General features: G+C 50.1%; 1 protein-coding gene across 7 annotated transcripts; it reads right to left on the minus strand.

Moving 5' to 3' along the window:
* Positions 1-868: 868 nt before the first annotated feature.
* Positions 869-26,007, minus strand: ZNF274 (zinc finger protein 274). Of its 7 annotated transcripts, none has more exons than XM_046680603.1 (8): positions 25,680-26,006; positions 25,150-25,223; positions 24,306-24,432; positions 23,445-23,540; positions 8,125-8,607; positions 4,258-4,358; positions 2,972-3,098; positions 869-2,198 (listed from the first exon to the last, which is right to left on the minus strand). In XM_046680603.1, the coding sequence occupies exons 2-8, from the start codon at positions 25,180-25,182 to the stop codon at positions 1,291-1,293; spliced, it is 1,875 nt and encodes a 624-aa protein (XP_046536559.1). In that variant the 5' UTR covers positions 25,183-25,223; positions 25,680-26,006; the 3' UTR covers positions 869-1,290. The 7 variants fall into 7 exon arrangements, with proteins under 7 accessions (XP_046536559.1, XP_046536561.1, XP_046536560.1 ...); XM_046680605.1 differs by lacking the exon at positions 25,680-26,006 and adding an exon at positions 25,476-25,666; XM_046680604.1 differs by lacking the exon at positions 25,680-26,006 and adding an exon at positions 25,356-25,666.

The following is a 26,007-nucleotide window of genomic DNA, read 5'->3' on the forward strand; positions in this document are numbered from 1 at the left end:
GGCAGTGGGACTCTAAGGAAGTTCAACCCCAAGTGTTCTCATTGCTCAAAGCGAATGTGCACTATCAGGCTGTGGAAAAGACAATTAAATGTGAGACAGCAGCCATGAGCCCGGCGCCCAAGGCATGAAGAGCAGTGGGCTGCGGTGTCATCTTCATCTTCTCCAGGCACCTGGCCTCCAGCATCTCTAGTCCTGTCTCCCAGGCTGCTCACCCTGCAGGGAAAAGAGTGAGGTGCTTGCTTTCACTGCAGAAGGCAGGACTGCACCTCACTCTGCTCAACACGACCCCAAGGGCATGGAAGAGGCCGAAGAGTTTTAGAAAATGTTTTGAAATATTAGGTAGCACTCAAGAGAGCAAAGGTGGAGTCAAGAAGCTAGAGATGGAGTGGGTTTCAGGCTACAGGCTGTGACCTGGAGAAAGAATTTTAATCTGTCATCTCATGTGAAATGTGGGCATCAAATACATGGCTTAGTACTGCCAGTCTTGTTGCTTAAGTTGGTGATGGGCACCTGGCCAGCATAGGTCCCTCCCTCGGAGGAGTCCTTGAGGAAAAGTGGAAATCTGAAGCAAATGAACAGCCACAGGAAGGTCCCATGCTGGCCTGGGGTTTCCAGCCCTCTAGGCCTCCAGTGGTTCCTGAAGGTTCCCATTCCCTGCTCCCAACGGTATCTCGATGATGCCCTACAGAATGAACAACCTGTGCATCCTGACTCACTTGGAATCTTGGGCTGGAGAGGCTGCAGTCTTGCATGGAATCTGCTAGAAGTGGTCTGATCATCGCCTTCCTTTCTTCTTAACATTGCTTATTTTAAATAACAAATCATTAATGAAGAGATATTTAATTAAACAGGTGGGAAAACACACACGCAGATTCTACCACAGAAATATAGTTTATTTATCCATGTTCTCTTTTAGTCCTTGCCCAAACACATAAATACTTTACCACAAATATAATATCAGTGCACCGACTTTTTGGTACCTGGCTCTTTAAACTTACATTATAATAAGAATTTTAAGGTTTCACTAATATCACTTTCAATGATCAAATTTAACAAATTACAACAGCAAATCAACTGAGTGAAAAACTAATCTGTTTTTCCAACTGTTATATTCACTGGCAACAACTCCTCCCCAGTTTTCCTATTTACTCATGTCCAGGGCAGTCTCCAGGGTTGCCCTTTGGTCTTGAGAACATCATCACTCAATGTTTTTCACTTCAGTTCTGAATCCCACCCAGGCCTGCTCATGTTACAACTGCAGGATTGGGTTGAAAAGTGCTGGCTGGAGGGCTAGGAGCTGGGCTGTTTCTTCTTGCATTTCACCCCACTGTGGGTTTTCTGATGCCCGATGAGATGCGAGCTCTGGGAGAAGGCCCTCCCGCACTTGGTACACGTGTAGGGGCGCTCCCCAGTGTGAGTCCTCTGATGCCTGATGAGATGGGAGCTCTGGCGGAAGGCTTTTCCGCAGTCCTGACACTGATAGGGCTTGGCTCCGGTGTGAGTCCGCAGGTGCTGGGAGATGGCTGAGCGGTCATTGAAGGTCCTCCCACACTCTCGACACTCAAATGGTCTCTCTCCAGTGTGAACTCTCTGGTGCTGCGTGAGGGAGGAGCTCTGAACGAACGCTTTCCCGCAGTCCTGACACACGTAGGGCTTCTCCCCCGTGTGGATCTTCTTATGCACAGAAAAGTATCTCGGGTTCCGGAACGTTTTGCCACATTCACTGCACCGGCACACCTGGCTCCCCTTGCGAATCCTCGTAAATGTGATCTGCTGAGCACTCCGGCTGAAGGCTCTCCCACAGCCACCGCTCTCCCCGGCATTTTCTCCTTTCTTCTGATGAGTTTTCACACGTGGATTAGGCATCATCTTTTTAACCCGTGAGCTACGCTTGCGCAAGCGTTTTCTAGGAAGAGTCTTCTGGGGTGAACTGCGGCTTGTGTCAAGACCCACGTTTGCCTGGGATCTGGGGCGTTCGCAGAGCTGCTTCTGGGGAAGGGTTTTTTCCTGAGTAAGCCCCCTGTGTTTCAATCCTGCGTCCAAGACTTCCGGGGCCCCACCCTGCAAGATGTCCTCTGAGGTAGAGGACCAGGCGTCATCCTTTGAGAATTCTTCCACTTTCAGGTCATGGGCTGGTTCTTCCTCAGGAGTGTCAGAGTTTGGAGTTAACTGTTTATTTTCCAGCGTAGTCTCCCACCCTGAAAGAAACCAGAGGGTGTGGATACAGTGGAGAGAAAGTGTTAAATTGGGTTGACAGTATGACATAACTAAGTATTCAAATTCGGGGGATTTTTTTTTCCAAGTACAGTCATGAAAGCTGGGGAGAGAGACCGTGAAAAGCAGTGAAGCGTGGGGCTGGCCCCGTGGCCGAGTGGTTAAATTTGCACGCTCTGCTTCAGCAGCTCAGGGTTCTGCCGGTTCGGATCCTGGGCGCAGACACGGCACTGCTTATCAAGCCATGCTGAGGCAGCGTCCCACATGCCACAACTAGAGGGACGCACAACTAAAAATATACAACTATGTACTGGGGGCACTTTGTGGAGAAAAAGGACAAAGTAAAATCTTAAAAAAAGCAGTGAAGCAGCAAAGAGGGGAATATGGAGCTTGGTGATTGAGGGGGAACATGAAGCTTCATGATGGAGGGGTGGGCAAGGGGGCAAAATGGAGCTTGGTGATGGAGGGATGGGCGAGGGCTGGGAGAGTTTTCCTGGCTGTCTGAGTTCATCTTCTCTCATACACCCTCAAGGTGGATGGCAAATTAGTCCTTTGCTAGACCTGAGGTTGCCTCTGCCCATACAACGCCCACCCCTCCAGGTCCACACTGTCAGTTAAAGGCCCTGGATGGTGCAAGGACTCTCGAGGGCATGCTCAGTCCTTGCACTGGCCCAGAGAAAGGACAAGCCCTGACTCAGGGTCCCTGAAGCATCAGAGTCCCAGAAGGGAGGAGCGGCCAGCAGGAGCGCAGCCTCACCCACGGAGACCAGGTGTCCGAAGGTCTCTAGCATCACATCGTGGTACTCGGTCCTCTGCGTTGGGTCCAGTAGCCCCCATTCTTCCCTGCTGAAGTCTACAGCCACATCCAGGAAGGTCACTGGCTCCTGCAATGTCACACACTTGTGTCTCCTCAGCAGGAGGGTCAGGGAATCATTCATGGGGACAGAAGAAAGGCTGGCCGAGACGTTCCGACGGAGCCTGCTGTGTTGAGGATGTCCCTGCTTTGGGGTTTGCCTAGAAACGCTGACTTGGGGCCCCTAAGAGGTGCAGTGGGTCCTTTCTCACGAAACCAGAGTCTGGGGCCAGGCTGGGGGCAGAGCGCCTACTTTGCTAGGAGCTAGAAGTGCCACAGCAAACTGCCTCTGCCCTCCCCAGCTGTGTCCAGCCCACCTTCCTACAACTTTCCACAGGAGACTGCCCCACCCGGGGCAGACTCACGTCTTCCAGGACAGGCCCTCCCCATGTGGCAGAACCAGTCCCTAAGTGTGGAGCAGTCACCCAGGCTGCCCTGTGGTCAGTCCTTTCTGAGGAGGCGACCAGGACTCTAGGACGAAGAGGCCTCCTCCCGGCCCTCTCCCTGGATCTGGGAGGCATTTTGCCCACAAGGGCAAAGCCTGCTTGAAAAGGACCAGGAGAAAGCAGACCCATGAGACTGGCATTGGAGAGAGGTTCCTCCATCATCTGGGAGCCCCTGAACACAGCCTTGCCTGCAGCCTACCCCAGACCACTCGTTACATGAGAGCCAATAAACTGAGCCTCAGCCACTCACAGCAGAAACAGCCCTCACCAACCCCCCCCCCCCCCCCCCCCCCCCCCGACACACATGCCACCGCTTGGTCACACTCTGAGCCTCAACAGTTGGGCCAGTCCTGTTTCATTCATGTCCCAGCTCTGGGTCATTTTCAAGCAAATCCCAGACTTTGTTTTAGTCACAAACACCTAAATCTGCATTTCTGAAGGATGAGAGCTCTCTGGTTCTAATTGGGATCCAGATGTGGGATCCAGATGTGGCTGGGGCCCCTGCCTGAGGCTATCCTGCCTCCCATGAGTCTGTAAACACTTGGTCCCTCCCTCTTGCCTCCAGATGTCTTGACTCCCAGTCACTGTGCCCTTTCTTGGTCTCCAGTAACACCAGGGGGGCTGGAGGACAGGCCTGTGCTTCACCCTCAGAAACTGAAAGGCCTGGCCCGTGGGAGGCCTCGGTGTGGGCCCACCTCACGGGGGATGCTGTGACCAGAGAAGAGGGTGACCCTCCCCACTCACCTCAGGCAGCGCTTTTGCTGGCCGGGCAGCCACAGCCTCCTGCTCCTCCTCCTGCTGAGCTGTGGTCTCCAGAGAGCAGGTGGGGTCCTGGCTGGGCAGCACTGGGGGAGACAGCAGCACAGGGATCAGCCAGTGTGGAGCCAGCTGCCCCCCCAGGGGGGAGCAGGTTCTGCCTACATCTCTGTGTCTGGGGACGCGGGGCCACCGCAGCCACATCTTATCCTGTGATTGTTCCTTCTTCTCACCAGCTCAGCTCCCTACTCGCTCTTCCTCACCGCCGGGGCCCAAAGCTCCCAACCTGGATAGCCCAGGATGCATCAACCCACACGATCACAGTGCACCGGTGTTCCCCACTGCTGAGACCCCTGGTCCCCTCCCTTCCTCTCCAAGGACTGCTCCAGACCAGTCCCTCCTCTGAGGAACCTGCCGCATCTCCACACTCACCTCAGCAACTGGCCTCACACTTCTTCCTCAGAAACCAAGACCCCATTTCTGGCCTCTGAGTCCCCGACCCCGTTCCCCTCAACTCCTGCTATATGGAGGGTGTGACTTCCCCTCATCCCCAGAGCTGGACCCACTCTCCCAACACACACCCATCTTGATGTGAATTTACCAAATTCCCCCCACCTTAGCAAACACTCTGTCTGATTTTATGGCCCCTCTCAACCACAGCGCCTTCACAGCCAGCTTTCCTGTGTCCCCACACGGTCCACAGGCTTCTATACTGATGACTCCACCTCCACTATCAAGCGGGACATGCTCTGTGACCCAGGCTGGCCACCAGGCTACTGCTTCTCCTGGCCACAATGACAGCATCAGGGGTGAACACGGAAGCCACAGCCAGCCAATGAGAGCCAAAGAAGCTTTTGTTGGAACATTTAGGAAAGAGAAATTCCACTGGCAGGGAGACTCCACATAGAGACAGCCTGCCTGTAAGTGAAGCCCACAGAGACCAGCACAAGCATAGGAGGGATATAGGAGATACAGGAGAGAGGATGAGTCCTGAGGACACTACTGGAGCCCTTGAGTCCAGCCACGCCTAAAGCTAGCTCACCCTGGGACTTCTTCAATAAATTCTCCTTCTCCCTTGGGCCATCCTGTGCAAGGTGGTGTGGCAGTCACACCCAAGAGTCCCAATTAACTCGCTGCCCACAAATGCAGGGTTTTCTGGAAGGCTTCTCCCCAGCATCCTCTGCAATCCTGACCAATTTCAGTCACCCCCAAGGTGTAAACGCAGGACAGACTTGCTGACTTTCATCTCATGAGCTCACAACTGCCACCTTGGCAGCTGTATTGGTTTCCTATTACTGCTCTAACAAATTGCCACAACAGGGGCTCAACATAACACAGATTTGCTATCTTATGATTAAGAAGATGAGAAGTCTGACACAAGTGTCACTGGGCTAAAATCAAGATGTGGGCAGGGCTGCATTCCTTTCCGAGGCTCCAGGGGAGAATATAGTCCTTGCTTTGTCCAGTTTCTAGAGGCTGCCTAAAACACTTGGCTCATGGCCCTTTCCTTGCATCCCCCCTGCTCCTGTCCTCAGGTCTCCTGACTCTGACCCCATTGCCTGCCTCTCATAAGGACCCGTGATGACACTGGGCCCTCCCGAATAATCCAAGACAATCCCCCCATCTTGAGATCCTTAACTCAATCCTATCTGCAGAGTCCCTTTTGAGGTAACATGTTCACAGGTTCAAGGGATTAGGACATGGACACCTTTGGAGGCCACTGTCCCGCTAACAACAGCACCCCAGACTCAGTGCATATGAGAGATGACTCACACTCCTGCCCACCCACTCCCTCCCACACCTGCTCCTCCAGGGAGCCCTGTTCTCTGAATCCCACTGTCCACCCTGATTCCTCTCCTCCCCCTCCATCACAAAAGTCAATCAGTCAATCATCTGTTTGCTCAAGAAACATCTTCCAGGGACCCACCAGACGCTGGAAGCCATCGCATGTGTGGGAAGCAGAGAGCAAAGTGTGGTCTATGGAACTTAGCCCCACAGAAGTGAGGTCTCGTGGAGTCTCACTCCTAAATACGTCCCATACGCGCACTCTCCCCAGCCCGCCACCACCATCACTCCTGCCCAAGCCAACACACCTCCCACCGGGCATGGCAACAGCTCTGGTGGCCCAACCGTTTCTTGGCTTGCCTTGTTCTCCATCCCCCCTCCAACAAGCTGCGGCGCGGGGAATCTTTAAAGCTCGCTCAGATGGTGCCACCTGCCCTGAGAACTCAGGGACTGGTTCCACCGGTTTAGGACAACAGGAAAATCCCACCGGAGATCCTGCTAGCTATGCCTCTGCCCCTTCTACCACAGACCTACCCAATTTCTCTCGGGTTTCTGAACATACTGTGATTGCTCGCATCCTGGGCCTCACAGGTGACGCTCCTCCTGCTGGGCACATCCTTCCTGCCGCCTCCGACCTCCACTCCAAGTCATGGGTCAGCTATGGCACCCTGGCTGCACCCCAAGCGCCTCTTGGCCCCACCACTGTCACATGCACGTTCACCTGTCAAATTCTCGTCTTTCCTACTTGACCGGAGGCCGGCTGAGCTCGTGAGTCCCCTGGTCCTATCTGTCTTGGTCACCATGTTATCGTCAGCCCCCTTGAGCACGTGAGAATAGAAGACACTCTGGGAACATCCCTGTGTCACTGAAATCAGCTCTTCTATTGGCTCGTGTGCGGCACGGATCCCAAAGGGAGGAAAACGCAGCACTTTACCTGTCAGAAACCTGTAGAGGGCTTATTAAAGGATGCAGTGCCAGGCCCCACCGGAAGGTTTCAGTAGCTCTCAGGTGGGGCCTGAGACCTTCCACTCCACAAATGGGTCCCAAGATGAGGGGCAAGAGTACGTACATCAGCAAGAAAGCACCTAAAGCTCTGACTCGGGAACACGCCAGGGAGGCAGATGACGGAGTGCACACGACCCCTTCCCTACCCCCCGGAATGCCGGGAGCCGTGTTACCGACGCCTATACAGCCGTCTGACAGGGTCTGGGCTGAGAAGGGCCGGGGGGTGCAGGGACGCCCCTCGGTGAAGAATGGCTGGCTGACACCCCTGATATTTTCTGAAATGCATGCATGCTTTCTATCAAGGTTATGACTATACTTGTTTCTGCTTTTTATTCTTGAAGATACATAGTTTAGCTTAGCTTTTCAGCCCCTTACCTTACTAACAAAATATTTTCTCCGGGCAGTGTGCTCAAGGGACTATTAGCCCTTCCTCCTGAAAGACAAAGGAATGCTTTCACCCCCTAAGGGGCGCGGGAATGTAAAAATGTTTAACTACCCGCTGAGAATGCAAATAGCCCTGGGGATAAGATACCCTGGAGTTGCCTTTTGTTCCCATTAACCATCAGGCAGGGATGGCTCCCCCAGGACGTAAACAGAATGCTGTCCTGTCCAGAGGCCTGGACGTTCTCTCTTTGATTTAACTTTACCATGAATTACAACAGATGTCAAGGTACCTATCTCTTTTAGCTTAGAGACAACAAACAATAGTTAATTGCGGAGAAGACGATCATTAACCTTATGCTCTGTAGAACAGAATGCTAATAAATATTCTTGTGCTCGTTTTTTACTTCCTTATCTCTCTGAGAATATCTATAGAGCTATTTCTGTACTAATCCTGAAAAATATAAAAACGACACTTGTGCACAGTAAAGCTGGACTTGATTACACCAACCCAAGTCTCACGTCTCTTCCCTCCCTGCGCCGACTCCGTCCCTCCCTCAAGAACCTGGACTCAGCCAGAGCAGGACTCCGGCACCAGAAGCCTGGAGTTCTTCTCCCCTGATCCCCTGATCCTCAAAGGTGCCTGCAGGAGTGCCCTTCTCCTCACCCTTCCCCTGCACTCACCTTCCTCCCCAGATATCCAGGTCACATCTTCCACCAGGGCCACTGCCTCCTGGCAGTTGTCTGGGTGCTGTGACTCCACCCACATCTGGAGCTTCCCAGGCAAGGCGCCTAGGAACTGCTCCAGCACCAGCAGCTCCAGCATCTGCTCCTTGGAGTGCGCCTCAGGCTGCAGCCACTGGCGGCACAGCTCACGCAGCTGGGTCAGGGCCTCTCGGGGCCCTGCTACCTCCTCAAAGCGGAATGCCCGGAACCTCTGGCGAGCAGCCTCGGGGTCAGTTGGATGCTCGCCTGGCTGTTGAGTGGGCTCCCTGAGGACGTCTGCACTCAGGCCCTCCTCTTCAGCATAGAGGGCTTGGATCTGGGCATTCCGGGGACAAGCGAGCTCCTGGTTCAGTGTGAGGACTTCGACGACCTCAATCTTCATCAGGGGATTCCCAGCAGGAAGAAGATCCAACTGAGGGTCCAACTGAGCCTCAGGACACTCTGGAAGTCAAAGCAGAACAAGACAGATGGCAACAAGCACCTGGAAACATGTGCCACAGCATGAGCCACCAGGGAAATGCAAATTCAAGCCACAGTGAGATACCACTTCATACTCACGAGGGTGGCTGTTACCAAAGACGGATGGTGACAACTGTCAGTGAGGATGTGGAAAAACTGGCACCCTCATGCACTGCTGGTGGGAACACAGGATGCTGCACCACTTTGCAAAACAGTCTGGCAGCTCCTCACAAAGCTAAACATAGAGTTATACTCTGACCTAAGAGTTCTACTCCTAGGTATATATCCAAGAGAACTAAAACATATGTCAACACAAAAACTTGTACAAGAATGTTCATAGCAGCATTATTCATCATAGCCAAAAAGGGAAAACAACTTAAATATCCATCAAATGATGAATGGATAAACAAAATGTGGTCTATCTATGCAATGGAATATTATCTGGCAATAAAAAGACATATAGTGATACACACTATGGCATGTACGAACCTTGACAACATCATGCTAAGTGAAAGAAGGCAGACAGAAAAGACCACATATCGTATGACTCCATTTATAGGAAACATCCGAAATAGACAAATATAGACAGACAGAAAATAAATTAGTGGTTTCTAGGAAATGGGGGAATAGAGGGGTTTGGGGGCTGATGGCTAATGGATACAGGGTTTCTCTTCTGGGGTGATTAAAATCTTCTGAGATTAGATTGTAGTGATGGTTGTACATCCTTGTGAATATAGTAAGAACCACTGAATTGTGCACTTTCAAAGGGTGAACTTTATGGTATGTAAATTACATCTCAATACAGAAAAATAAAAAATTAGAGCAAAGAGAAAAGAGGGATGCAGAGACCGTGTGATGCTGTAGATGCCTGCAGCCGTGAGGGGAATAGTACCTGATCCTGTCTCCATGGGAGCCAAGAACCAGGCTGTTTGGAAAGGGCAGGGCTCTGGGTCCTGGCACAGAGTCCACAGCAGCATCTGCTGAGCAGAGCTCCGGGATCGCCCTGAAGTGCTAAGGAGGGCGCTCAAAGCGACAGAAAACAAGCAAGCTCTCCAGACTCTGAAAAGAGACGCTAATTCTAAATGACTTAGAGACTTCAGAAAAATAAATACAGCACAACCAGAAGGAACTACAGCTAGAATATACAACTATGTACTGGGGGGCTTTGGGGAGAAGAAGAAAAGAAGACTGCCAACAGATGTTAGCTCAGGGGCCAATCTTTAAAAAACAAATCATGTTCTCTTTAAAAATTTTTTTAAATAAAAAAAAATAGAAAAAGCATAAATAACCATGGATTATGATTTACTTCCAACTAGATTCACGATGTTTTATAAAAACAGAAACGCCACGGCTGACATCAAGGTAAACCTGCACTTTCATCCTCGCTGTTGTGAGCATAAGGGGTTAGCAAAACTCTACCCGGGAAGGAACTTAGCGCACGAAGCAAGGCCTCAGCAGAGGGTGCCCAGGGACTCTCAGCAGGTTAACCCACTCACGGCCAGGGAGCTATCCGGACACAAGACGGACGTAGAAGCACGAGGGAAAGAATATTGAGAGACAAGGACCAGACCACACAGAACAGAACTGCAACCCACAGCCTCGGTGACAACAAGCCCAGACGGGCAGGACTCGGTCAATCACTGCCGGTTTCTCTTTTTGGCCAAGTCAATAACCTCCAACGTTCTTTTTTCGCATAAACATTCCCGTTCCCTGCCTGCCTTACAGCCTCTACTGGACACAGCGATGGGGGCTGAGCCCCTTGCTATGCAGCCTCTGAGTAAACAGCCTCTGCTTGCTTGTCCTCAACACGCGCTTCCTGAGCAGTGTGGCATAGGATGGAGCAAAACTGGAAAACACAGGTCGTATTAAGACACGGCTCGAGAAAATGGTCAAAGACTCCCCCGTAAGCGTTAAAAATTACATCAGTTTTAGTGAGAGAATGACAACAGGAAAGTTTCTGTCACACTAACTTAAAAGGAGCGGAGCAGGAAATGACTAGCGTGGAGCAACTGCAGCTGCGTTTAAGAATAAAGGAAAGAGAGCCCGGCGGCGGATGAGCGGTTAAGGTTCCGCGCTCCGCCTCTGCGGCAGGGGTCGCGGGTTCGGATCTGGGCGCGGCCTTGCTGCACCGCCAGCCACGCTGCGGAAGCGTCCCGCACACAACAGAGGAGGCTCGGCCAGGCTGTCAGCTCAGGGCGGGAAGGTCAACGGCACGAGGGTTCTTATTGTCCCCCAGGACGGGAATCAACAGAGACAATGAGCGGGAAAAGAAAATTAAGTTTATCATCACAAGGCAGCCGGCGCGGAAGGAAAAGGACGGGCCGCGATTACCCGCCTCCGCCCCTTCTCCGGTGGCGCGACGGGCACCGCCCGCCACCTCCCCACGGCCGCGACTTCCGGCCGCGCCCAGACGTGCGACACGCGCCCGCGCACTACAACTCCCGGGAGCCTCCGCGGTGCAGACTTCCGGCGCCGTCACCTTGAGGGATGGGTCCGCCCGGCGAGCGGTTGGGCTCTCGTCCCCTCCCCCGACCCCCGTGACGCGTATGCGTGCCGGGAGCCTCCGCACACACCGGCCCGAGCGGCAGGGCTCCCCTTCGGCCGCCGCAGGGTCGGGGCGAGCGTCCGGCCCCCAGGCCGCTTCGCCCCGCGCTCCGAATCCCTCCGCGTCCCGGTCCCTGTGGGCGCCCTGTCCCGGACACAGGCCGCGCTTGCCTGCGGCTTCCTGTTTACGCTCTTCGGGTCTGACTAACGGGCACCGCCCGAGGAGCGAGCCGGCCGGTCGGGAGCCCCACCCGCCCCGGGGTTGCCAAGCAGGTCCCGGGCCGCCGCCAGCCGCTCCCTCCCTGTGTTTAAGGTGTGGTTTTTTTTTTTTGGATAAGAATCATCAGAGGCATTTGGTCTCGTTTCCCACCTCTTGCCCGAGATGGACTTCTGGAGTAGTTTCATTTGGGGGCTCGCTCTTCCCTCGCCTCACCGGCTACTCCCTATCACACACTGGGCTTACGTTAGGCATTTGAGTCCCCGCCTCTTCCCTAGGACTCTGGGGGCTTTATCCCTCCCCCCCCACCCCCCATTTGGAGCCAGCCCATTCCCCCCCCCCCCTTTTTTTTTGAGGAAAACTGGTCCTGAGCTAACCTCCGTGCCCATCCTCCTCCATGTTATGTGGGACGCATGCCACAGAGTGGCCTGATGAGTGGTGTGTAGGTCCACACCCGGAACCGAACCTGCGAACCCCGGGCCCACGAAGCAGAGCGCGTGAATTTAACCGCTACCCCACTGGGCGGGCCCCCTGTTTTTCTGTTGAAGATTCACCCTGAGCTAATATGTGTGACAGTCTTCCTCTACTTTATATGCGGGTCGACGCAACGGCACGGCTGACGAACGGAGTAGGGTCCGCGCCCGAAATCCAGGCCTGCAAACCGGCGCTGAAGCAGAGCCTGTGGAACTTAACCACTATGCCACCAGGCTGGCCCCTATTTTTCCTTTCAGTTAAAGCTCTTAGGGCTTGAAGTTTCCCTCTGAGGATAACTGGAGAAGCCAGGGATAGGAATTCACCGGAGTCCCAGCAGCACTAGCCTGAGGAGTGCCCCAATATGGGGGGGGGGGGGGGGGGGGGGGGGGCGGCTGGACGACTCCCTAGGGCCCTGTGCTAGGCCACAGGCAACATTCTGAGCAGTAATCATGCATGACACTTAAAAGCAATTTTCATTCTCCAGATTGCTTCATAGCTTTCTAATTTCTATCTTTGTTCTGTACTCCTTGGTTCAGAGGGATTTTTATTTAGTGCTTTCTCCCTTAAGAAAATGTTGGTTTCTTTTTATTCTACTCCACACCCCCATCCCCAATCCATTTCTAATTTACTTATTTCCCCTTTAATCTTGATCATGTATTTTGTTCCTCCTCTTATCTGTGGGGCATCAGGGTGCTTTCTCAAAATCTTGCATTGAATACTCACTCAAAAATGTTAACTGTTTAAGCTGTAGAGCCTATGTGGGTTTGCGTGTCAGAAACTCTGCCAGTCTTTATGGTGCTGAGAGCCCAGTGGATCCCCAGTGCAGCTCTCCCTGCTGTAGCAGCCCTTCAGGCCAACACAGGTTCTGCACAGTTACCATAAAGCACCTACTGAGTGCCATGCAGTATGTGCTAGGCCACAAGCCTGGAAGCTGATGGGTAAGTCATTCTAGGCACCTCAGTTCTCAATCTCTCATCCCTTGGACCATTCCCCAAGCCCTCTAAGGTAATCCTTACTGCTGTCTGCTCCAGGAAATATTATTTGCCCCACTTCACAGAGAAAATGAAAGTTCTTAAGTTTACTAGCTGGCAGGGGTGGAACTGTACCCCAGGTACTGGCTTTCAACTCACCAGCTGAATGACCCCTGGGGGAATTTGGACAATTCAGTTCTCTCACCTGCAACTCCCTGTCTATCTAGTGGGTTGTTACACAAATTCACTGAGCCTGTGGCCAAGGGGCTTAACCCATCTGGGCCTCAGTTCTCCCACCCTAAGTGGTCAGGTACCCAATGCCAGGTACGGTGTGTAGTAAAGGCTGATGGGAGCTGCTGTTTTCTTCTCTCGTGTTCTTTCTGTCTCTCTGCAGCTTCCCTTCCAGGGTAAGCTCTCTCCCTCAGTGCTGTTTCCTAGTGAATGCTGACTGACTAACCAGGTATACTAGGGCTACCAGTTCACAAATATACTAACGATGCCCAGGATCAAGAGGAGTGCTTACCTCAAGCTCCCCTCATCCCTGTGCCTTTCCCTCCTTGTCCAGAATGCCCCTAGCTCCCCACCCTTTCTCCTCTCCCTATCATTCATTCCTCAGCTCTCCTGGGCACCTTGTTGCATCACCTTCTAAGTATGTTTCCCCAACTGGACTGCTGAGGCTGCCAACTGGGTTTTGTGCATCAGAGCCCCCAAAGCCAGGCCCAAAGGAGGATCTGCCAAAGGCACTGATCATCATCCTTACATTAGTGAGTCTTCGAATCAATAAGAGTAACTACTGTTTCATGATGGCCCTCCAGGACCTGGGCTTTACACCACCACAGTCCCAGTAAGTGACAGAGTCCAACTTTTACAGAAAGGAAATTGTTGGAAGAGGCTAGGAGCCCTGCCCAAGGCCACACACTGGGCAACGAAGCAGCTGGAATCCAAACCCTGTTCTTTTACGCCCTTTACACCAAAGGGGGCTTCCCACAGCCACCGTCTTACTTTTCATCAAAGGTGCCCCCGCAAATGTCTTGTCCAAAGGTCTCCGCACTTGCCACAGCCCTGCCTGCAAGTCTTTCCCATCTTCACCTGGCTCCCCATTGCCACCCAGCTCTTAGCTTGGATGTCACCTCCTTGGAGCTGTCTTCCTGCCTGGTTCTAACTAGTACTGAACACTCACACCTCTCCACTCCCCCAGCATATCCCATGGTTTCATTTTTCTTCCCAGCAGTGATTGCCACCTCAAAGTATCCGGTTAATTCACTTATGATCACCTCTCCACCTTCTCTAGAGCAGTACTGCCCATTGGAACTTTTTGTTGGAGGAAATGTTCTAGGTCTGCACTTTCCAACACAGTGGCCATTAGCTGCAGGTGACCAATGAACATTTGAAAGATGGCCAGTGTGATTGAGGAGGTGAAGTGCTAAGTATATGTTAGTTGGTTTAAATTTAGAGACATGAGCTTGCGGCAGCTCCGGGATGAATGTAGGCCCACAGTCGGGCCTCGAGACCCTGTTTGTCACTGGGACCCGACCCTGTAACATACTTGGCATTTTGGCAGATGCTCAAGCAGTAGTTGTTGACTCAACACAGCTTCTAAGTGACTTGGTAAAGGAATTTCCTTCACCGGGACTTTTGGGCATTTTAGCCTTCTGTCTGGATTTTACCATACGTCTGTCAAATTCCAGGAAATCTCACTAGCCTTGTAATAGTGTCCAATCTGTAAATTATGGGAGGACTGCTGTGCTACAAAGTTCCCATCTTCACCTTGGGAGCCAGAGCAGTGGGTGGGACTGCAGCCACGGGATAAGAGGACACCTGGTTTACATCCCACCTGGTTCTTCCCAGACCAGCCAGGTCAGAGGTTTGCTCTCCTGCTCCCACAGGTACAGTGGCTCCAGCACTTCTGTAGAGGCTGCTGGCTGGCATGACTGTAGGACTTGAGTCAAGAAAGGGACCTCATACACTTCTAGGCTTTGTAAGCCCTCAAAAGACACTGAAGCTTCTACTGTTCAAGTCTTCCATGTCCCACTTACTTACAACTTTGTCCAAATAAAGCCTGCTCATTCCTTAATAATTTATTCTTAGGTACTATTTCAAAAAATTATTAACAAAATCTCTCCTCCATCTGGTATTAAATTGGTTATTCCTGGTATAAGCCAAAGCTATTAGCTTCTGTATTATTTTGTAATTCGTCACACTGCTAAACTCTATTATAGCTATTTCAGAGAATTACCTTTTTGTTTTTAAAGGTGGTTAATTGTTATGAACTACAAATATTTCCTCCTTTCTAACATTTTTGTCATTTTGTGCTTTGGTAAAAACAATGCTATGTATACTTTTGCAGACAGAACCTGTTAACATGTCAGCCTGTGTTCTGTCATTGAACTGCTCATGTTCCATGGAAAGTATCTTTTAACAGGAAGTTGGAAAATACTCATTGCCTAGGTCAGTAAGGAAGTGCAACTGACCACTTTCTTCCAAAGTTAATTTTAACATTTCTCCTGGGACCAATTCTGACAACTTTATACTTTGCCAGAAATCTTTCCATCTTGTTTCTTCATTCCTACACTCAGCAAATAATTACTGAGCACCTGTGCTGTGTCAGGAACTGGTGACACAGCAGACAGGCGATAGCTGTTTCCATTTTAGGAGCGTAGGTATGGGCAGCACCTTTAAAGTGGAAACTCACTCTCCCACCCAGCTTCCTTCTCAGGAGACAATCACAGCCTATCAGTTTCTACATTCTCCCAGTGATAACCAGTCGACACACATTCATATTTGTGTGTGTATGTCTATTTTTAAGGAAAAAAATAGACCTCAATATTATGTGCAGCTATATATCTTTATATATGTTAAGATACATTAAAAGATAATATATTTAAGAAACACACACATATGTATCTTGGAGATTGTTTCCTATCAGCATGTAGAGCTGGCTCACCCTTTGCAACAGTTGTGCCAAGTACTGTGATGAAAACAACTACATGTGTTGCTGAGTATCTGTAAAGAGTTTTTTCCCCTGAACAAGTTTTTAGCTTGCCTTTTACTTATTCCTGTTTAATCAAAGTTGGTTTTGCATTTTGTCTATCCAGAAATAAGCTCTTGGATTCTTTTTTTTCTCCTACATTTCTGATTGATTTGTTCCTGCTTTTATCTTTTAATTTTTCCTCTTTCCTTAGAACTTTCGGTGGTATTTTTTTCCCCAAAAAAATATCTGAGTCAAATGCTTAGTTCATTTGTTTTCCTTCTTATTCAATTAACAGTTAAGGCATTTCAGGCCTTGAAATTACCCCAGGAACTACATCTGGTTGCCAGAGAGCAGTTCCCGGATAAGAGATCAAGATTACATGAGTCCTAGAGAGCATCTATGTGGAAGGTGACAGAGAACATAAAGTATTCTTGAATACAGATCACACAATATGTGAACACTCTGCTAGGCTGGATTCCTGCCAAAACATGTTTGATAGTCACTCAAGATTCTATACTCTTGACCCCGTCCCCAAAGATGTGAGCCTCTCAAAGTTCTTCGTAGCCCTTTCTCTCAAGAGTTCTCATCATCCTTTACCCACCCTCTTGTCTCAAAGCCGGCCTCGTCTTCGAACTCTCCTCTTTGAAGATGCCCTCTTGTTTCTTGCAATTTCTTCAAGCATTTATTTACCCAACAGTTTCCTGAGCTAGAGATTCACACATTGTCTTAGCAACTGGGGATATATATGGGAAACTGAAATAAGGACGCCTGCTCTCACTCATGTTATTTAATATTTGTTCTAGATGTTCAGATCAGATAACAGAACAAGTTAGCAAAGACAGGACCTGTTTTACTACATTTATGTACTTAGGAGATCAAAGTTTTATGGAGTTTGCCTTCTGTATGACTTACCTGGTATAAAAATAGGGTAAGACATTTCATTTTTATTATTCAATGTGGTTCTTTCCAGTGTGAATTTTATTGTTGTTCTTCTGTCAAATAAGGTGAGAGCTAAGGCTAATAATTTGCCTGCACAGATTACATTGAGAGTCTGCTCTCATATGAGTCCTCTGATGCTGAACACAATGAGGACTCCTACTGAAGGGCTTCTTGCCAGTGGGTTCTGTGACTCCTGAAGCCTTCCTAACACTGATTACACTCTCAGGCCCTCTCCAGTACGACTTCTAGGGCTGAGTAAGAGAGCTACATATGCAACCTTTTCCACAGCAATCACATTCCCATGGTTTCAGAGTTCACAGATGTAATTATTGGGTATAAGAACTTTTCCAAATTCAATCAAACTGGAATTTTTTTTTTGTCCAGTACGAACTCTCTCAAGTAAAACAGAATCTGGCCAGAAGCCTCTCCTGCTATGATCATATTTCTGAGATTTCTTCTCTATTTGAGTTCTCATGTCAAAAAACTCATGAAAAGGACTTCCTCCACTCAGGGTCTCTGCACTTTAGTCTCCCATGTGAGCCTTCTCAGTTAAAGAAGGTTGAGCAGGGCTGAAAACAGGCTTTCTTACACTAATTTATTCAATCTTGTTCTTGAATGAATTATCCTCTGTAAAAACAACTAATTTCCTATGTACCCCACATTTAATGCCCATGTGAATCCTCTCAGGCTACACAAAGGAAATCCAGAGAAGGATTTCCTTCTCTTCCCAACAAAATGATCTCCTTGTATATTTTTTCTATTGATGTTTGTACTAATTTGAGAGTTGCCACATTCATATTTGTAGGGCTCATCTCCTGCTTAATTTCTTGACCAGCTGAAAAAGTTAAATGTCCTGCAGGCTTTCCTACAATCATGACCTTCAAAATAGTGCCCACTCCATTGCTTTCCTAATGATTAAACGAAGATTATGTCTCAAGGTTTTGTGAGTTTTTAAAAAATTTTTGGTGAGGAAGATTGGCCCTGAGCTAACAACTGTTGCCAATTTTCCTCTTTTTCGCTTGAGGAAGATTGTCCTGGAGCCAACATCTGTGCCAGTCTTCCTCTATTTTATATGTGGACACTGCCACAGCATGACTTGATGAGCAGTGTGCAGGTCTGTGCCCAGGATCTGAAGCCATGGACCCTGGGCTGCCAAAGTGGAGCGTGCTAACTTAACTGCTATGCCACGAGGCTGGCCCCTATGTCTCAAGTTTTCCACCAAAACCACACGTGGGAATACTTTCTTGAAAGAACAGGGGCAGGCCCCGCGGCCAAGTGGTTAAGTTTGCGCGCTCCGCTTTGGCGGCCAGGGGTTTCAATGGTTAGAATCCTGGGCGGCATGGACATGGCACCACTCAGTGGGCCACGCTGGGGCGGCATCCCACGTGCCAAAACTAGAAGGACCCACAACTAAAAATACACAACTGTGTACCAGGGGGCTTTGGGGAGAAAAAGGAAAAATAAAATCTTAAAAAACAAAACAAAACAAAACAAGAACAGAGGGATGGCTGAGTGCCATCAAATATTCCTCCACATTCCTTCAAAGCATCTTTCCAAATCAATGCCTTCTTGAAGACAAATGCCATCTGACCTACTTTAGCCAATGCCTATGCTGCCATTTTTGCTATCATGGAAAGCTGGAGAGGCATGCAAACTGATTTGCATCAGAAAGGCCTAGCTTTCCATTCCATCCTAGTTCTCTGCATTAAGGAGAGGCACAGCCACACCAGTGTGGGAGGAAGAGGCCACTGCAGCAGATGGTTGTCCCATTGGACAATACAGCCATTCCAAACACCTATGAGTCCCATGGTTTTATGCACAGCCTGGACCTCCTCCTGAGGTCCTGACAAGTGCATTCACCAGCTTTACAAACCTCTATTTGGATGTCTAAGTCCCCGCTCCATTCATATGTCACTAACAGAACCAGTGAATACATGAGACAGTTCCAAACACTCCTGAGTCTAAGTGAAAGCTACTAGGAAGTTGTCTGTACTATTCATGTAACTGTTTAAATTATTTCAACTTAAAAAGTAAACACAAAACCTCTATTTCCACCCTTCAAGAGTCTGTGCCTTTACCAGGTTTCCCCATATCATTGACTAAGGCCAAAAACTCAGGAGTAATAGTTTTCTCCTTTATTGTATTTTTTTTTTTTTAAGGAAGATTAGCCCTGAGCTAACTACTGCCAATCCTCCTCTTTTGGCTGAGGAAGACTGGCCCTGAGCTAGCTAACATCCGTGCCCATCTTCCTCTACTTTATATGTGGGACGCCTACCACAGCATGGCTTTTGCCAAGCGGTGTCATGTCCACACCCAGGATCCAAACCGGCGAACCCCAGGCCACAGAGAAGCGGAACGTGCGAACTTAACCGCTGCGCCACTGGACCGGCTCCTCTTTTACTGTATTTTTAAAATGAGATATTGATACCTACATTACAAAGAATAGTTGCAGGAAATCCCTTGAAGCCTTCACCTATGAGGGATTCCAGGTGGTTTGCTTACCCTTGCCCGCTTGGTCAATTACTCACCTAGTCAAACTAAATCCACCTGGGGATGGGGTGATGAATCTCCCCACTGGATGGGGAGAAACCCATGCTAGCTACTCTTAGGCCAGCTAACACCATCTCTTCCCGAGATACTACCACGGCCCCCTGCCTGTTTCCTTCTGTGCCCTACCACAGCTTTCTTCACAAGCACCCAGAGGGAGCCGTGAACAGCCACGCCACACACCTGCTCAATGAGAATCAAACTCCCCTCACAGTGGAGGCCCTGTGTGCTCTGCCAAACTTAACTTGCATGTCAGCACACCTGTTTCCTCCTCCCAGCTCACTGGGCAGCTTTCCCTGAATATTCTGAGCTTGTTCCATTCTCATGGTCTCCCCAAACAGCATCTCTGTCCAGGCCTGGAAGCTCTCCTCACTGCCACTCTTACAGGGCTGCAGCTTCTTTTTCTTCAGAGATCAGCTCAACTCTTCACCTGCAGTGTCCCCTGACCACCTCTCTAGACTAACTCCCCATTGCTCCCTGCTTTACATCATGCTCTTCTTTCTCAGTGCTCACACAATTACATCTGTGTAACCTGTCTGTAGAAGGCGATCATCTATTAGGCTACGACGTCCACAATGGCAGGGATTATGTTGGGTCTTTGGCTTACTATCTAAGTGTTTAGTATACTGCAGGGGACACAAAAGGCCTTCCACAAGTATTTGTGAGTGAAAGGAGGGAGGCAGGGGAGGGAAGACATCACATAAAGGACTCTGACAGAGCGGAGATGAGCCAGGCACTTATCCTCTCAGGCCTAGCCTGCAAGGGTGACCTGACAAGCCTCCCTGCACCCCACCAGAATCTCCTGTCACCTGTCAAGCCAACTCTCCTGAGATGTGCAGAACCACAGGTGCCCAACACCTCCCATGGCAGCTAGATTCAAGGAACTACTGGATCATCCAGAAGTGCATGGCTGGGAGGTTTGCCCACACAGGACGTAGGACTTAAACTCCAGGGAGGACGAGAGACAGACCTGACAGAGTCACAAAGATGGGAGGGAACATTAAGAGGCTGGATCAAGGGAGCCACCAAAGGGAACAGAAACCACAGTGAACAGATGCAAACTGCCTGTGCTGCTGGGGTCCTCCCAGAGGAGGTACAGTTTAGCGACTGGTGCTAATGGTTAGAACGGGTTTTCAATGTAGTGAATGAAAGGAATGACTGAATATGGAAAGAGAAACAGAAAACATTAATGCTGAGCCATCAAGCTGAAACAGAGTCCAGAAACAGGGGAGGAAGAATCGCAGAGACTCCAGTCTCTCTTGTGGAAAACAGAAGGTCATCACCAAAGATTGGGGCCAGGCCCAGATTTCACAGCTGAATATTGCCAGGAGCGGGTAGCTCCAGTGTCACTTGCATTAGAGCACGGAGAATAAAGGGGAGAGCATCCAGAGTTTTCTTTACAAAGCCAGTGCACTCTGATACAAAAGCTGACAAAGAAAACCACCTCCCGGACCTAATTCATCAATATTGATGCTTTTGTCCTAAAAAGTCAGTCAACGGACACCAGCAGCAGATTACACCCAGGGTGCTTCCCTGTTTGTTATGTCACTGTGTTAACTGTTCAAAGGAGGAAATCCGTATGGTCACTTTGGAAGGCCCTGGAGGGAAAATTACTGATTTTCATGTATTAGGAAGGGCTGGATGACTATTTCTTTATCCAGGTAAAAACTGTTTTAAATGAAAGCAGAATCCAACAGTGTGCTTGTCAAAACCCAAACGGTTGCCCATTCAGAGACCGGACACTCACTCTTCACACTTTCGGCTTCACAGTATTTCAGAAGTACCAACTGTGATGAATTAATTATGTGATTGTGCAAAAGAAGTAAAAATGGGGCCGGCCTAGTGGTGTAGTGGTTAAGTTTGCCCGTTCTGCTTTAGCAGTCCGGGGTTCACCAGTTTGGATCTCGGGCGCAGACCTACACACTGCTCATCAAACCATGCTGTGGTGGCATCCTGCATAGAACTAGAAAGACAACTAGGATACACTATATACTGAGGCTTTGGGGAGGAAAAAAAAAGTAAAAAAGTATTAACACAAATGCCTCTTCCTTTATACTTGCTGGTAAAATGACTTTGTACTAGAGAAAATTAATGAAAATCTAACAAAAATATTACAAATAATAAGAGAACTCAGCAGCATGACCGGTTCATCAGGAACTACGCAAGAATCCAAAGGAAGATTAACCTGAGCAGATAACAGCAACGTAAAGGCCGACAGTCCTTGGAAGGCCTGACACAGCGCAGTGAGGTGAGCAGACCCTTCTTTGTACACTTAAGCCAAAACTTGACAAGACAGACCAATTCGGCATCAAGGAACTTCTAAATCCAATCAAGTGTAATATACATTCTACAGGATTTTCTCAACGAACCCTAACAGGCTGATATAAGTGTTCATCTGGCAAACTAGGTGGTTGAGGACAACTAATAATTTTTTTTTTTTTAAGATTTTAGTTTTCCTTTTTTTCTCCCCAAAGCCCCCTGGTACATAGTTGTATATATTTTTTTAGTTGTGGCATGTGGGATGCCACCTCCGCATGGCCTGATGAGCAGTGCCATGTCCGCACCCAGGATCTGAAGGGGCAAAACCCTGGGCCACCAAAGCAGAGCATGCAAACTTAACCACTTGGCCACAGGGCCAGTCCCAAGAATTTTCTTTTAAATGAGAGGAACTACTATTTATCCAATTTTGTTATAAAACTATAATAAGTACAGCAATATGATGTTTACTCGGAGACAGATCAAGGGAGCAAAAGGGGCAAGGAAGAAGGCCTGCACATGCTAATGATGAGAATTTAGTCCATGGTAAAGATGGTGTTTCCAATAAGCAGAAGAACCCAGTCAGAAATGGTGTTGAAAGAACTTTTGCCCCTGGGGCCAGCCCTGTTATCTAGTGATTAAGTTCAGTGCACTCTGCTTTAGCTGCCAAGGTTTGGTTCCCAGGTGCAGATGTACATCGCTTGTCGGTGGCCATGCTGTGGTGGCGACCCACATACAAAATACAGGAAGACTGGCACAGATGTTAGCTCAGGGTGAATCTTCCTCAGCAAACCCCTCCACCAAAAAAAAAAAAAACACTTGTGCCTCACACCACATACACTAGGAAACTCCAGATAAATCTAACAGCTAAACAAAAAAAGAATACTGGAATAGAAGAGAGTATTTGTACAACCTGCCTATGTATGATAAGAAACCTAGAATAAAAATAAAGACAGATTTGAAAGGAAAAAATGCCTGAAATCATAAAACTTCTTCATGGAAACTAAAGGTAGAAAATAAACGTTGGCCTGAGGTATTTGCAACATTAACATCAATAATACAGAGCCCCCCCGACACACACAAAAGACCAACAGGAAAAAAATGGGAAAGTATATGAACTCACAAAAGAAAAAATATAAATGGTCCACAAACTTATGAAAATATGTGTAACTTCATGATGGAAATGTGAACTAAACTGAACACATTATCTTTTCCCATCAATCTGCAAACCTTAAAAAGACCACTATAAATTGCTAGCGATGAAGGGTAAAGGGAGCTCTCATGTACTTAAACAGCTATGTGTACTTTAAAGGATTTTAGATGATAATTTGTTGCTATCAGATTTTTAGCTTACATCTTGGTTGCCTCTGAAGTTCCATTTCCTGAAATCCTACCTACAAAAAAACCAAGTTAAATGTGCAAAAAATGTATGCAAAGAAGTTTTTTGCAACAACGTGAATGTCCATCAAAAAGAAAAAACCAGATGAGGATTACACTGCATCTGTCAAAATGAATGAAGCAGGCCTGTCTGTAGTGACTATGATAACGCCCCCAAAACATAAACGTGTATTCATATGCATACATGTAAACATACATGAAAACTGCTCAGAAACACACCAGTTACTGGTCATTACAGGAGGGGAGGGCAGTAGAGAATGAGTGGAGCAGAGTGAGGGCGGCTCTCCTGCCCACCTGCCACCAGCAACAAGTTCACATTCAACCAAGCAGTATACCCGACTCTGAGGCCAGAAGAAAATGCACAGCTTGATTGCACATGTCTGCGGCTACTCACCACAGCACCCCACCTACGGTTTCTCCCATCTACCTTTTCTAAGACACCACTCCCTGACTAAGCAGTCGGCCCATTCCCTGCCAGGACTCCCGTGTGCCTGGTTCTCACCTGAAAAGGTGTCTTGAGGAATTCCTCTCTCCACCGACCAGAGCTCTTCCTCCTCCTCTAACTGAGATACCACATCTGGCTTGGAAAGCTGATGTTCTGCCCAAGGGAAAAGAGACAGGGCTTGGGGGTCTGTGTTCGGGAGAAAATGCTTAACTGCTGTGGCACATGCAGTCCCTGAATTCTCCCGCTAGGGCATAACTTCTAGTCTAGGGCAGTGATGATAACCCCGCTCATCCCCTTTGCCAGCTGCTTGCTTTCCTGGACTCCCTTGCCAGTAAGGGTGGCAGTGGGACACAGTTCTGGCCAGCAAGACACACAGGGAAGTCTGTCAGCTACCAGCCTTGAGGCTTTTTCTTGCTGAGCGTGACAGGTGTGAAAAGAGAAGTAGCCAGGTCTGCCCCTCCCCTTCTTTCTTTCTGCCTTGAACAGGGACGTGATGTTTGGTGCCACAGCCATGCAGCTACTAACTTAGAAATGGTTAGTTCACACACTAACACAGAGAAATGGAAGGGATCAGGATCTTTGGTGACACTCCTGAGCTGCTGGACACTGACACCACGTCCTCTGTAATTCTTGTCAGAAAAACAATTAAGCATCCACTACTGCACCTGAAAAGATCCCTGACAGACCCACCTCCCTGGTATTCAAGGCCTCTGAGGGATGGATTAGGTGAAGCTTCAAAAGTCAGACGTGAAGTAGCCTTGTTCCTACGGGTACAAAGTAAATCCCTCTTCCTCAGGCCCCAGCCTTGACACTTGCACTCTGATCCCTGCAGCCTGAGCCCAAGCAGACACACACTTCAGAGGCACCACATTGGTGCTGCAAAGCACAGATCTTTATTGACACGGAGACCAGCCTTACCCACTGAGACCAGGTTCCTGTAGTTCTCCAGCATCACCTGCCTGTACAAGGACTTCTTTTCAAGGTCCAGCAGTCCCCACTCCTCGGGAGTAAAACCCAGGGTTACATCTTCAAAGGTCACTGGTTCCTAAAACCCACAAGTTCCTTAAGGCCAGGGCCTGTTGTCACCCACACTGACAGGAGGGGGAGGCTGCTGGAGTAGTGAAGGCAGGCTACAAGATGACCTGAGAGCATTCCAGCTGTCTCTTTGTGTGTTCCTGCATTTGTCCGAAACCGAGTAAACCCGAACTTGACCCTATTCAGGTCACAGTAAAGAAAACAATACGAGAGAACAGAGAGGATCCTCCGTTCTCTGAAAACCTCTCCTTTACTCATCAACCTGGGGATTCCAACACAGGCATCAGCGCGTGTGCCCCGAGCTGAATCCTGGCACCCCAGCCTCAGCCCCCACCCACCGTCCGTGCTGCTTCTACTCCTTCACCTGGCCAGAGTCTATCCTCATTTTTTTTCTCCTGGCGACTGAGCTCAGATCTCACCTAGCTTTGACGCCAAAGGAACTGCTGACATCTAACTCTGAGTCTGACCTCCGCTGACGCCCCTCCCAGTATGCTGGATAAGTTAGAAACCCCGTCCTCTGACTTCTAACCTCTAACCACTCCCTGGGGAAGCTAAGCAGCCCACGGTTCCTGCACTCCGCAAAGTCTCATACCCACCCAGTTCCTCTCCTCCTCCTCCTCCCAGAGGGACCTGGGGCATCTCAGGGAGGGTGGCGTCCCACTGCCCTCCGGCCACCCCGCCCCCAGGGCCGCGGTAGACTCAGGAACTCCAGGAAGCCTCTACTCACACAGAACCAGGCCGTCGGAAGCCCGGAGGCCATCCCTTCCTCTTCCTCGACGTGCCTCGTGGGAGCGGACGGTCCTGAGAAGGTCGAACGAGGGAATGAGGGGCGTGAGGGCTACGTGGAGGGCCCCCTGTGCCCCCAAGCGACCCCCAACGGGAAACGACACGTCCTCCCCCGCCTCCGAAAACACCCTGAGGGGCCGACTCCACCTGCTCCCGGACACCCACAGCCGCTCCCAGGGCCCAGCTGAGTCCGCCCTCGCCCCTCCCCCCTTAAAGGGGTGGACCCCGCCCCGTCCGCAAGCAGGCGGGGTTGGCCGTCACGCCCACCACGCCCGCAGGGAGCTGCCCGCCCTCGGCCCCTCGGCCCCGACCACGCCGCCCCTTCCAGCTCTGCTGCAGGAGGACGGCAGGCGACGCCGGCCCCTCTCCTGCGCTTGGCGGGGAAGGGCCTGAGGCTGGGCGCGTCCCGCGCGGCGGCTCCCGATCGGCCCGCAAGGCCCCCGACAGGCGCAGGTTTCGCGCCGCACTCACCCCGCGCGCGGCGCACAATGGCGCCCGTCGGCCCGCCGCGAAGTGCGTCAGCGCGCCCGCCGGGACTACAACTCCCAGACACCCCTGCACCGCGCCCGACCGCTCCCAGGCGGCGGCCATCTTGGCTGGCTAGCTCGGGGTGCCAGGCGAAGCCAGGGCAGGCAGGAGAGGGCCCTCGCCGGCGTCCCTCGGCGGTCCAGCCGGGCAGGAGGAGGCCTCGGGTGGGGCACGCCGCGCCGCGGGGCTCCAGCAGTGCGTGGGCGGCGAAGCGGTCCAGGAGAGGGTCGTGCCCCGCCACGAGGGCGACCACGCGTGGGGAGAGCCGGAA

This window comes from Equus quagga, chromosome 13 (assembly GCF_021613505.1).
Source record: "Equus quagga isolate Etosha38 chromosome 13, UCLA_HA_Equagga_1.0, whole genome shotgun sequence".
NCBI lineage: Eukaryota > Metazoa > Chordata > Mammalia > Perissodactyla > Equidae > Equus > Equus quagga.